The 12,705-nt window shown below is 38.1% G+C and overlaps 1 protein-coding gene across 2 annotated transcripts in view; it reads right to left on the bottom strand.

Moving 5' to 3' along the window:
- ZNF782 (zinc finger protein 782) overlaps positions 1-12,223 on the bottom strand; it is a 57,962-nt gene extending 45,739 nt beyond the window's left edge. The window contains exons 1-3 of one of the 2 annotated variants that reach the window (XM_049115587.1): positions 12,081-12,223; positions 9,641-9,696; positions 5,163-5,289 (exon numbers count right to left, since the gene is read on the bottom strand). In XM_049115587.1, the coding sequence (XP_048971544.1) occupies positions 5,163-5,289; positions 9,641-9,696; positions 12,081-12,093 (196 nt within the window). In that variant the 5' untranslated portion in view covers positions 12,094-12,223. The remainder of the gene's footprint in view (positions 1-5,162; positions 5,290-9,640; positions 9,697-12,080) is intronic. The other variant, XM_025423055.3, reaches the window with a different exon arrangement.
- Positions 12,224-12,705: the final 482 nt, after the last annotated feature.

Below are 12,705 nucleotides of genomic sequence, written 5' to 3'. Positions count from 1 at the left end.
GGATCATATATCATGAACAAGTGATATTTATCCCTAGGATGCAAGGTTGTTTATATGCAAATCAATCTATGTGATACAACACATAAAGAAATGATAGGAAAAAAACCCCCATGTGATCATACCAAAAAACAAAGAAAAATCATTTCACAAAGTTTCATTTGTAAACATTCATTCATGATTAAAATTCTCAACAAAACAGATCTAAATACATCAATTATGCTCAATACAATAAAGCATATATGAAAAGCCCACAGTAAACACCATAATCAATGGGGGAATACTACGTTTTCCCTCTAAGATCCAGCACAAGGCAAGTATGCCCACTCTCACCAATTCTATTCAATATAGTATTGGAAACCTTATCCAGTGCAATTAGGTAAGAAATAAAATGCATCTCAACCTGAAGGGAAGAAGTAAAATTATCTGTCTGCAGACAACACAATTCTCTATGTAGAAAACACTAAAGACAAAAAAGAAATGTTAAAATTAATAAATTCAGTAAAGTTAGAGGATGTAAAATCAACATAGTTTCTATATACTAACAATGAATTATCTGAAAAGAAAATTTAAAAGTACTTAGGAATAAATTTAACCAAAGAACTGAAAGACTTGTATACTAAAGATTACAAAACATCAATAAAAAAATTTAAAGAGGATACAGACAAATGGAAAGACATCCCATGGATTGGAGAATTAATACTGTTAAAATGTCTATACTACCCAAAGTGATCTACAGATTTAATGCAATTCTTATTCAAATCCCAATGGTATTCTTTACAGAAGTAGAAAAAAATCCAAAAATTCATATTAAACAACAAAAGACCCTGGATAGCCAAAGCAATCTTGAGAAAGAACAATGTTAGAGGCATCACACTACCGGACTTCAAAATATATTATACAAAGCTATAGTAATAAAAACATTATGGTACTGGCATGAAAACAGGCATATAGACCAATGGATTAGTACAGAGGCCCAGGAATATATTCATACGTATAGAGTTGACTTAAACAATGGTGCAAAGAATATGCGATGGAAATAGAACAGTTTGTTCAATAAATGGTGTTGGGAAAACTGGATATCCACATGCAGAAGAATGAAATTGGGCTGTTATTTCAAACTACATACAAAAATCAACTCAAAATGGATTAAAGACTTTAAGCATAAGACTGAAAAATCATAAAATTCCTAGAAGAAAACATAGGGAGATGGCTCCTTGGCATCAGTGTTGGCAATGGTTTATTGGATATGATACCAAAAGCACAAGCAACCAAAGCAAAATTAGAGAAGTGAGACTACATCAAACTATAAAGCCTCTGGAAGCCTTTATAGTTTATAAAGACAGCCTTCTTTATAAACTATAAAGGAAACAAGAGTGCAAAGGCAACCTATGGAATGGGAAAAAATATTCAAAAAGTAATGAATAAATCAAAATATACAAAGAAGTCACAAAGTCATACAGCTCAATAGCAAAAAACAAAACAACAAATAATCAAATTAAAATAATGGGCAAAGGACCTGAGCTGACATATCTCAAAAGCAGCTATGCATATAAACAAGTTAATGAAAATGTGCTCCACATCACTAAACATTAGGGAAATGCAAATCAAAACCACAATGATATATCACTTCACACCTGTTAGAAAATAGTGATTATCAAAAAGACAAAAGATAACACATGTTGGATATGGAGAAAACATAACCCTTGGGCACTACTGGTGGGGATGTAAATTGGGACAGCCCTTATGGAAAATAGTAAGGTGGTTCCTCAAAAAGCTAAAAAGAGAACTACCCTGGGGTGCCTGGCTGTCTCAGTTGGTGAAGTATGTGACTCTTGATCTCCAGGTTGTAAATTCAAGCCCCATGCTGGGTGTAGAGATTATTTAAAAATAAAATCTTTAAAGATTTTATTTATTTATTTATTCATGATAATCACAGAGAGAGAGAGAGAGAGAGGCAGCGACACAGGCAGAGGGAGAAGCAGGCTCCATGCAGGGAGCCCGACGTGGGATTCGATCCTGGGTCTCCAGGATCGCACCCTGGGCCAAAGGCAGGCGCCAAACCACTGTGCCACCCAGGGATCCCAAAATAAAATCTTTTAAAAAAGCAGAATTACTCTATAATTCAGCAATTCCATTTCTGGATTCTATTTCTGGATTCCATTTCTGGATATATCCAAAGAAAATGAAATCAGGATCTCAAAAAGATATCTGCATTCCCATGTTCTTTGCTGCTTTATTCACAATAGCCAAGACATAATCTAAATGTCTGTTGATGGATAAATGAATAAAGATGTGTGTACACACACACACACACACATTATTCAGCCAAAAAAGGTGAAGGAAATTTGTTCAACATGGATAAATCTTAAAGGCATTATGCTAAATGAAATAAACCACATATAGAAAGACAAATATTGATCTCACTGGACCTAAAACAGTCGAACTCCTAGAAAATAAAAGTAAAATGGTGGTTGTCAGGGGCTGGAAGATGGGGAATGGGGAGATGTTGATTAAGGGGTGCAAAGTTCAGTTATGCAAGACGAGTAAATTAGGAGATCTAATGTAATCTGAGTTAATAATACTGAATTGTTTACTAGAAATTTGCCAAGAGGGGAGATTTTTAAGTGTTGTCATCACAAAGAAAACAAAGGTAACTAGGTCAATTAACATGGATATGTTAATTAGCTTAATTGTGGCAATTGATTCACAATGTGTACATCTATCAAAACATCAAATTGTATACCTAAGATACATAATTTTTGTAATTATATATCAATAAAGATGGAAAAAATGCACAAAAGCCATAAACAGATATTTTCCTAAGGATATATAGATGGCATAGGAACATTAGGAATATTTAACATCACTAGCCATTAAGGAAATGCAGATTAAGACCATGATGGGCTACCATTATATACCCATTACAACCACTAACACAAAAAATAGTGATGATACCAAATACTAAGAAAAATAGGGAGTAACTGGATTTCTCATACACTGCTGGTGGAAATGCAAAATGGTGGTAAGCCATTCTGAAAAACAGTTTGGCAGTTTCTTTTCTTTTTTTTTTTTTTTTTTAAGATTTTATTTATTCATGAGAGAGACGGAGAGAGAGGCAGACACACGGGTAGAGGGAGAAGCAGGCTCCCTGTGGGAAGCTCGATATGGGACTTGAACCCCAGACCCTGGGATCATGACCTGAACCAAAGGCAGATGCTCAACCACTAAGCTACCCAGGAGTCCTAGTTTGGCAGTTTCTTAAAGACTGAAACATATATTTACCATACAACCCCAATCATACTAGGCATTTATCCCAGAGAAAAATAATTTATGTTCATGCAAAAACTTGAACAGGAATGTTTACAGCAGCTTTATTTATAATAGCCTCTAATTAGAAACAACTAAAATACTAAAAAAAATTCAAATGACTAAAAATGTTTTTCAACAGGTGAACGCCTAAATAAATGTTATATATTAGGGGATCCCTGGGTGGCTCAGCGGTTTCACACCTGCCTTTGGCCCAGGGCGCGATCCTGGAGTCCCAGGATCAAGTCCTGCACCGGGCTCCCGGCGTGGAGCCTGCTTCTCCCTCTGCCTGTGTCTCTGCCTCTCTCTCTATGTCTATCATAAATAAATAAAAATAAATCTTAAAAAAAAAATAAATGTTATATTCATACAGCAGAATACCAGGTAGATGAAGAGTATATTAGTAGCTGGTAGAGATTAGGGATGGTGTGGGATAGGGGATGGGTATGATTATAGAGGTGGCATGAAAGAAATCTTTAGGATGATAAGACAGTTCTGTATCTTCATTGTTGTGGTGTTTACATGAATTTCCACATGATATAAAATGGCTACAGCTATTCATACACACTGTATCAATGTCTATTTCCTGGCATTGATATAGTATAGTTATGTAAGATCTAAGCATTAGAGGAAACTTCTGAAGAATAAAACTGTGCCATTACTATCATATAAAGTTTCTTCAAAACTATATGTAAAATAATTGGAAAATATTTTTTTCTTAAAAAGGCAAGACAAGGGCAGCCCCAGTGGCCCAGCGGTTTAGCACCGCCTTCAACCCAGGGTGTGATCCTGGAGACCGGATCGAGTCCCACGTTGGGCTTCCTGCATGGAGCCTGCTTCTCCCTCTGCCTGTGTCTCTGCCTCTCTCTCTCTCTCTCTCTCTGTGTGTGTGTGTCTCATGAATAAATAAATAAAATCTTAAAAAAAAAAGGCAAGACAAAGTTTGCAAAACATATATTAGACAAAGGTCTGAACTTCTGAGAAGATGAAAAAAAACCAAAAAACTAAGCTAAAAATGGAACTGAAAATGTGATCACTTCATTAAAGAAGATTATTACTGGTAAAAAAGCACATGAAAAGAGGTTCCATACTGTTAGTCATAAGGGAAACACAAATTAAAATGTCATTATGATATAAGTGATACTAACTAGAATGGTTAAAAATAGTAAGACTTACCAAACTAAATGTTTGTAACCGAAGAACATGAGAATCTTCAGACATTGCTAATAGGCATGAAAAACAGTAGAGCCAACTTGGAAACATCTGGCAATTTCTTATGAAGTTATATATAAGCCTACCAGAAGACCCAGCAAACCCACTCCTCAGTATTTACACAAGGAATGAAAACATGTTGATACAAAGACTTATATAGATCATTCATAGTTTTATTCATAATAGCCCCAAACCGGAAAAAAACCCACGTATTTATCAACTGAAAGAATGACACACATGTCCATGAGTCTCAAAAGCATTTACGCTAAGTGAAAGAAGCCAGACAGAATACAGTATATACTTTATGATTCCACTGATATAAAATTTGAGAAAAGGCAAAGTGCTTACTTTAGAAAGCATGTCAGTGACATAGCTGAGGGTCTGAGAGTTAGGGATGGGTGTAGGGGACTCACTGCAAAGGGGTACAAGAATCTTTTAGGGGTGATGGAAACATTCCAAATTATGTGTTTGACGATGAAAATATACTATATAATTTTTCAATATTCACTGACTTGTACACTGAAAAGTCCTAAATGTTATTATCTGTTAAACACACCTCAACAAAAGTGATTAACATTTTAAAAAGAAAAAAGAAAAACTAGGACATGCAGTCAAAAGGGAGTCACATAGTAAGGTCTGCTCACCCACTGAGACAAGGTGGCTGTAATTCTCCAGCATCACATCTCTGTACAGGGTCCTCTGAGCAGAATCCATCTGCCGCCACTCCTCATGGGTAAATTCCACAGTCACATCCTTGAAAGACACTGATGCCTGTAACAGCACAATTGTGGTCAATCTGAGGGCCAGAATCAGGGACATGGAAAAATATTTTTGGAAACTAAATGTTACTATGTTTAGCATTTAGAGTTTAAAACAAAATACTATAAAGGATGACTATCACGGTCCTAACTCTGTCTTACACGTTGGGGATATGTACACGATTAGTTAAAAAAAAAAAAAAAAAAAAAAACTCATATTCTGATTTATTTATATTAACTTTTAATTTATACACATATATTGTCACTTAATATAATAAGAAAACTTAGGGCCTTGTTTTTTTAGGTAAGGTTATTATAAATAGGATTCCTGTATACATTTCCCACACACCAACAGATTATGCTGAGCACTCTGTACAGTATACAATATCAATCTGGAGATCTCTGCTGGGGTAACAGAAAACTAATGAAGAGATACATGTAAGACTGGGGAAGTATTTACATACTACCAGATTCATATTTCAGGAGCAATGCTTTAGAACAGGATTTTTTCAACTTGGCACTACTGACACTATGGATAATGCTATTTTTGTGGAAGACTGTCCTGTGTACTTCAAGATGTTTATCAATATCCCTGTCTCCTACTGATTAGATGCCAGCAATAATCCCAGTTGTGACTACCAAAAATATCTCCAAACGTTGCCAAATGTCTCCCGGGGAGCAAAATCAACTCTAGTTAGGAACTACTGCTCCATATGAAAGGTGGACAGTTTTAAGTAGCAAAACAAAAGACCAATTTAAGAGATGACTTACATTAAGGCCAAGATAAAGAAGGGGAAACTAATCTTTTACAGGAACAAAATCTGGTCATTATTTTCCTGTGCAGCTATATACAGAAATGCTGCAAAAGCAACTGGGTGGATACGGATGTCATATGTAGAGATTGGAAGAATAAATAAGAGTCAGAGGTTGGGTCATCATGAGGTAGATGTTCTTCAAAATATCTGTGGAAAATAGAGATGGAATTATTTAATTCATTGTTGATTGCATGATCTGGGGCCAGGGTCCAAAATGAAAATAAGGATCTAGGAGATACCAGTTATTAAGATGGCTAACTGAAGTCATTTGAGAAAAAGGGACAGCTCAAAAATGACAGAAACAGGAGAGAAAAGGACCAAGTAGAGAATTCAAGGGAAGAGTAAAATTTAAGAGGAGAAAAAGAGAAAAAGAAAGTACATGAAGGCTGAGAAAGAATTCTGGAATAGTAGAAAGAAAAATTGGAAAGATTATAGTACTAGAAATTAAGAGAAGACAGAATTAAAAGTATGATTCCTGTAGTTTAAGGGAATAGATGGAACATACACATTTACTTCCATGCCTCAGAAAACACACTCAGGTAAAATACGAAACCTACTATAAAAGTTCGACAAAAGGGGAATACTGAGAAACATCCCAGCAGAAGGCCCCAAAATTTGAACAAATTCTGGAAAATAGAGGATAAAACAGTATTAGATAAGCAAAAAGGACAATGTTGGCCACAATCTAACACAAACACAGAAGTGAGCAGAAGGAGCAGGGAAGTGATGAGAGCCTAAAAAGACATCCTAGCTTAAACTGAACAGGACCTAGAACCAAGTGTGTAATAGGAAGAATGATTAACAAAATACATTTCCTATTTGAATATAGGTGAGACTCAAATGCATAAGGAACGTATGGACACAAAAATGTCACGGGGTAACTAGCTGGCCATCTGGGAAAAGAAATATCTTGTACCACAGAGCAGGACAAAAATTAAAATATATTCAAGACCTAAATGTAAAAAAAATAAGATCAAATTCCAGAAGATCACACAGAACAATTACTTTACAACATCAGAGTGGGAAATGCCCAATTAGGACTGAAAATCCAGGAATGTTAATGAAAAAACTGCTAGATTTGACACAAAAATCAAATGCTTTTACAACCAAAAAAAAAAAAAAAAAATCATGAGCAAGTCAAAATTACAAAAAACTTCAGGGAAGTTGTGCAATTTATATCACAGGAAAAGGGCAATAACAATAATAGTGATACAGTAATTAAAATCAGCACATCAATAGGAAAACAGGTAAGGGATAAATAGTTCAACAAAAAAGAAATATAGGTTATTACAAACAAAAAAAGATGTTCCACATCTCACTTATGAGAAAAGCTTTTAAAACTAAACAGATTGTTTTAACCACATTGGTAAAAATTCAGAATTTGACAGCACACTCTATTTGCAAAGTTGTGGAAAAGAAACACACATTCTCAGACTGTTGGCTCTACCTTTAATTACATCCAGAGTTCTATCACTTCAAAATCACTAACACCGTTACGATCATCCTTTCTTGCTAGGATTATAGAAATAAGCTCCTATATTGTTCCTGCTTCTAGTCTAGAGTCTATTTTCAGACAGCAGACAGTGTTATTTTTGTAAACTATAGTCAAAACTATCTTTTTAACACAAAAGGATAAAACTCAATACCCTCAAAGTCCTCCATATCACCTAAGTGAATGAAGATAGACACTGTATTCATGAATTGGAAGACTCATTATGATCAAGATGTTAACTCTGACCAACCTGATCCCTGCACCACAGGATTCTATGGATTCAGTGCAAGCAAAATCTCAGCAGGCTTTCTTGAGACAGACAAGAGGATTTTCAAAACTTTCTATAATGAAACAAAGGACCTACAATATCCAAAACAGTTTTTAAAAAGAAAAAAGTTGGAAGACTCACATTGTCTGATTTCAAGAATTACTGTAATGTATGGCACCTTGGTAGCTCAGACAGACGGTTGGGCATCTGCCTTCAGCTTTGGTCCTGATCCCAGGATCCTGGGATGGAGCCCCATGTGGGTTCCCTGGTCAGCAGACAGTCTGCTTTTCCCCCTCCCTCTACCCCTCCCCACTGTTACTGGGTACTCTGTCTCTCAAATAAATAAAATCTTAAAAAAAAAAAGGGGGTTACTGTAAAGAGACATTCATTAAGATACTGTGGTATTAGCAAATGCATTAATAACGAGGATCAGAAGTGAACAGAGTCCAGAAACAGACCCTACATACATACTAATTGTTTTCCCACAGAGATGCCAAGGAAATTCAATGGACAAAGTATATTTTTGCCAACAAATAGTGCTGACAGGTGGGTATGCAAAGGTAGAGAGTACAAATATGACAAGTATATGTCCGTCAATTCCCAATATTTGGAGTCTACTGCCCAGAGTCCACAGAATATTAAGACCTTCAGACCCTGAAATTTTAGGTTTCAGATTGAGACAACTGGAACATATTTTGTCTTTTTCTGATCAGCCTTTATGCCAAAATAAAATTAAGCTGATCAAAAAAGGAACTACTGATAGAACAGATAAACACCTTGAAATCCTAAGAAAATGCTATTAACAAGCTCATGAAAGTACATTTAAAAATGTAAATAAAAATGAATAATTTTTTAATGAAAATGTAATGTCAGAAGTTATATTAAGAAAAAGTACATGAGTACCTGGGTAGCTTAGTCAGTTAAGCATCCAACTCTTAATTTCAGCTCAGGTTATAATCTGTGTTGTGGGATTGAGTCCTACATTGGGCTCTATGCTCAATAGGGAGTCTGCTTGAGATTCTCTCTCTCTCTCCCCCTCTCCCAATGCTCCTCCCCACCCATGCTTTCTCTCTTTCTAAAATAAATAAATAAATCCAGAAAAAAAATACAAATCCAATATAAGCTTATGACTAATAAATCAACAACCAAAGTCTTCATACAAAATGCCTTCTAAAGGTCCAAATCTATATGTAATTTCACAAAAATCCTCACGCATTACAATTTTCTCATCTAAATAGCTAGAAAAGGAGCAGAAAAGTTCTCTGTTTCCTTATGAGACTATGACCATACTACCATAATTGGACAGAGAAACAAGAAAGTATAGTCTGATCCAACTTGTGGATACAGAAATAAAAACACTGAATATAGTATTAGCAAAAGGCCTGAGGAAAATATGTAAGAAGCAATTTACCACACTTATTAGCAACTAGGGTCTTTACAGGAATTTAAATTAATATTAGAAAATATGTTACATTATTTACAGTATTCACAGATGAAAGAAATAAGCTCTAGTTTTATTCCAATACATACACCAGAGGCAATCAATAATTCAATGCACGTTCATGACTAACATGAAATTTTAGCAACCTGGTATATGGAGGGAACTTAACCGTACTCTAACCATGGTTACCTACCAAAAGCTGAAAACAAACCACGGCTGATAGTCAAACAGGGTATATTTTTGCTCAAGAATGAGGTTTCTATTTCTCCTTTTCCATTTAATGCATGGATCCTTCTAAATCTCATAAATCCATTCCAATACAAAGTGGGGAATAAATGAAGAGCTCACCTGAGGTGTGTTCATTTTCTGTGGATCTTGGGAGAATGTAGAGACCTGTGGTGCAGCTGAGGGGACAGAAAGAAGACAGGGGTCACCAGATCTGTCCTAATAGCTCTTACATTCACCTCCCCAAATTCAGTACCCCAGTAGAGCATCAACCTCCCCATGGGCATGGGGCCCTCTGGACCTTGAAAAGGAATGAGAAGAATCATGTACAGGCAGTACCACCTATCTTTATGTAACTCTGAAATGATCATGGGCTTAAATCTGCAGTTTTTTAGTGAGCAAACATTAAAATTTTCTTGACTGATTTAATAATAATAATACATGTGTCCTTCTGACTAAACACAAAACAGAAGATTATTTGAATTAGAGTACACCAAAGGATGAGACACTATTCTTTCAGTAAAATTAACTTAGCAGACAAATACTCTCAGCATGCATCATTTGCATATTTTTCTCAGTAATGTTTAATCCCTGGTATAGAAATCATGGCAAGCCTAGTTTAAAAAAAAAAAAAATGAGATGCTTCAAGACAGGAATTTTTTATTGTTTCAGCTGTGATGTAGTTTTCTTTTTTTTTTTTTTTTTAATTTTTATTTATTTATGATAGTCACAGAGAGAGAGAGAGAGAGGCAGAGACACAGGCAGAGGGAGAAGCAGGCTCCATGCACCGAGAGCCCGATGTGGGATTCGATCCCGGGTCTCCAGGATCGCGCCCTGGGCCAAAGGCAGGCGCCAAACCGCTGCGCCACCCAGGGATCCCTGTGATGTAGTTTTCAAAAGTCCCCTTTGATAAGATGCTTTTGGTGACTTACTTGAGAGAGTAAGCTACACTCTTCCTCCTGACTCTCTCACAAACCAACTAGGTTTTCCCCAGTAAGTCATTGAACCTTTCAGGTTCAATATCTTAAAGCTTTCAAAAGAGAAGTAGATGACTTTGGAAAACACTTCCCTTATCAGCATTCTGGGATCTTGTGAGGTCACAATAATGTCACTAGTGTCACATGTGGTGATGGACAATTGGAACAGCAGTGCAACCTCTGTAGCATGGGGGCCATTTAAGGGGAGTGGAGACAGAATCTCCTCCCTCTGCCTGGTTATCCCTTACTCCCCACCTCACCCTCACAAGCTCTCCAAGTGTGGCCTTTCCTGAGCAGCCTGCCCCTGGACCACCCTAGCTCATTTCACTCTTCTCAAGGCTGGCCCCAATTCCCCTATCACATAGTGAGGTGGCTTCTGAAGGTGATGTGACCACTAAATCTAGCTTATTCTGGACAAGGGTATCAGGAACTGCTTCTGATCTTGCAAACCTATGATCTGCTCTTTTTTGGGCCCTTCTGTCTCTTCTCTGAAGCTCTGGAGAGAGGTCAGAGGAGTCCTCTCTTCCACGTAAGACTCCTAGTCACAGAGGTCCCCTGCTTCCTACCTACCTCTAGAGGCTTGCTTTGTTTCAAGGTAATTGGGAAACGCACCTAAGAAATAATTCATTTTAGTGGCAAAACTATGACTCTTGGAATTCATTATAATATCAGACTTAATAGACAGCCTGATAATACAGAAGGGGCCAGGAACCTGTGTCTGACCCAAGGGACCTGAAGAGACATTAAAACATCAGAATATATCTGACATATGGTCAGATTCCATCTACATTCATCTTCTTTTATATCCTTGGGGACCTGGGGTCAGGCTACACTTACTAAGTGCTCTGAAGGCTCTGAATTGCTAGTTTTAGGCAGCCGTGGTGGTTAGACAATGCCTGAGGTTGGAAGTAAAACACATCTGCCCTTGAATCCAGACTCACTCACTGCTAGCTTGTGACCTGGATGTATCGTTCCCCTAACCTGAGCTTCGGTTGTTTTTTTTTTTTGTTGTTTTGTTTTTGTTTTTTGTTTTAAGTGGTCGTGAGGTTATGTTAGATCACCCAACGAAAAGAACGGTGTCTTTTAATGATAACTCAGGGCTAGTGCCCGGCAATTGTCTAAATACTTTACAAGTAAGGACTTAGAAGTTCAAACAAGTCCATGGAACAGTCATATTAATACAGTTTTGAGATGAGAAAGCTGACTCTCACCCGGTTTCCTCCTATCGCCTCTGCTGGAATTTCCCCGGCCTTTCCTGGCTCCCGAACTCAGGCTCTCACCGCAGACGCACGGTCGCCATCAGCGCTGTAAACGTACGTTCCCTCCCACCGCCACTAAGTCGGGCTGCAGGCGTGTCCAAGCATGCTGTCCGCACGCACCCAGGCCTGCACCCAGCACCTGCTCAAGACGGGCTCAGCCCCGCGGCCCGCCCGAAGCCCGAGGGCCGGGGCTCTTCCCCTGACACCCCCACCAGCCTCCTGTTGGCCGAGGGCCGGCCGGGCGCCTCCCAGAGATGTCCCAGAGACTTCCCGCTCCCATCCCCAGACACCAGCGCGCCCTCAGAGGAGGTTCCGCAGCACTCTCACCGCAGGCGCGCATCCTTCTCTTCCCGAGACCTTCGGGCTCCAAGACCACTTTCCCGCAGTCCGGAGCGGACGAATGAGGAGGCGGGGCTACGACTGCGCTCGCGAGGAGCCCAGAAGCCCCTTCCCAGAGTGCCCCGCAGTGAGGCCTAAGGATTCAGGACTACATTTCCCATAGACCTCCGCAGCAACGTTGAAGTCACTCTTTCGGCATTTCCGCGTTTTAGAAAACTGGAGGCTGCTGTTCTTGAAAGTCTCCCGCCCATCTGAGCCAGAAGAGGTTGAGGATGAAACTTGAACTCTTCTGCCAAATACAAAGAGCGCCCCTCTCTTGGCTCCGTATTGAAATGGCATTTTCTCCTTTAGGTTATTTGTAAACAATAGGAAAACTTGAATATGGATGGGATACTAAAAATACTAAAATTACGGTTAAGTAGGTGAAGTGTGAAAAAAAAAAAACTTTGAAGTTATGTAGGAAAATTGATTTTGCAAAAAAAGAAATGTTATGACAACTGAGGTATTTAGGATTCAAATAATAAAGCTGTAAACCTGTAATCTTCTAATTTTTCAGCCTGAGACTTCCACCCTGTCCAAACCACAGGACTGACCAGTCTCTGAGGCTCTGTCC

The sequence above is a fragment of the Canis lupus genome, chromosome 1 (assembly GCF_003254725.2).
Source record: "Canis lupus dingo isolate Sandy chromosome 1, ASM325472v2, whole genome shotgun sequence".
In the NCBI taxonomy this organism is placed as follows: domain Eukaryota; kingdom Metazoa; phylum Chordata; class Mammalia; order Carnivora; family Canidae; genus Canis; species Canis lupus.
Note: the sequence above shows the minus strand (reverse complement) of the source record. Positions and strands in the feature narration are given on the sequence as shown.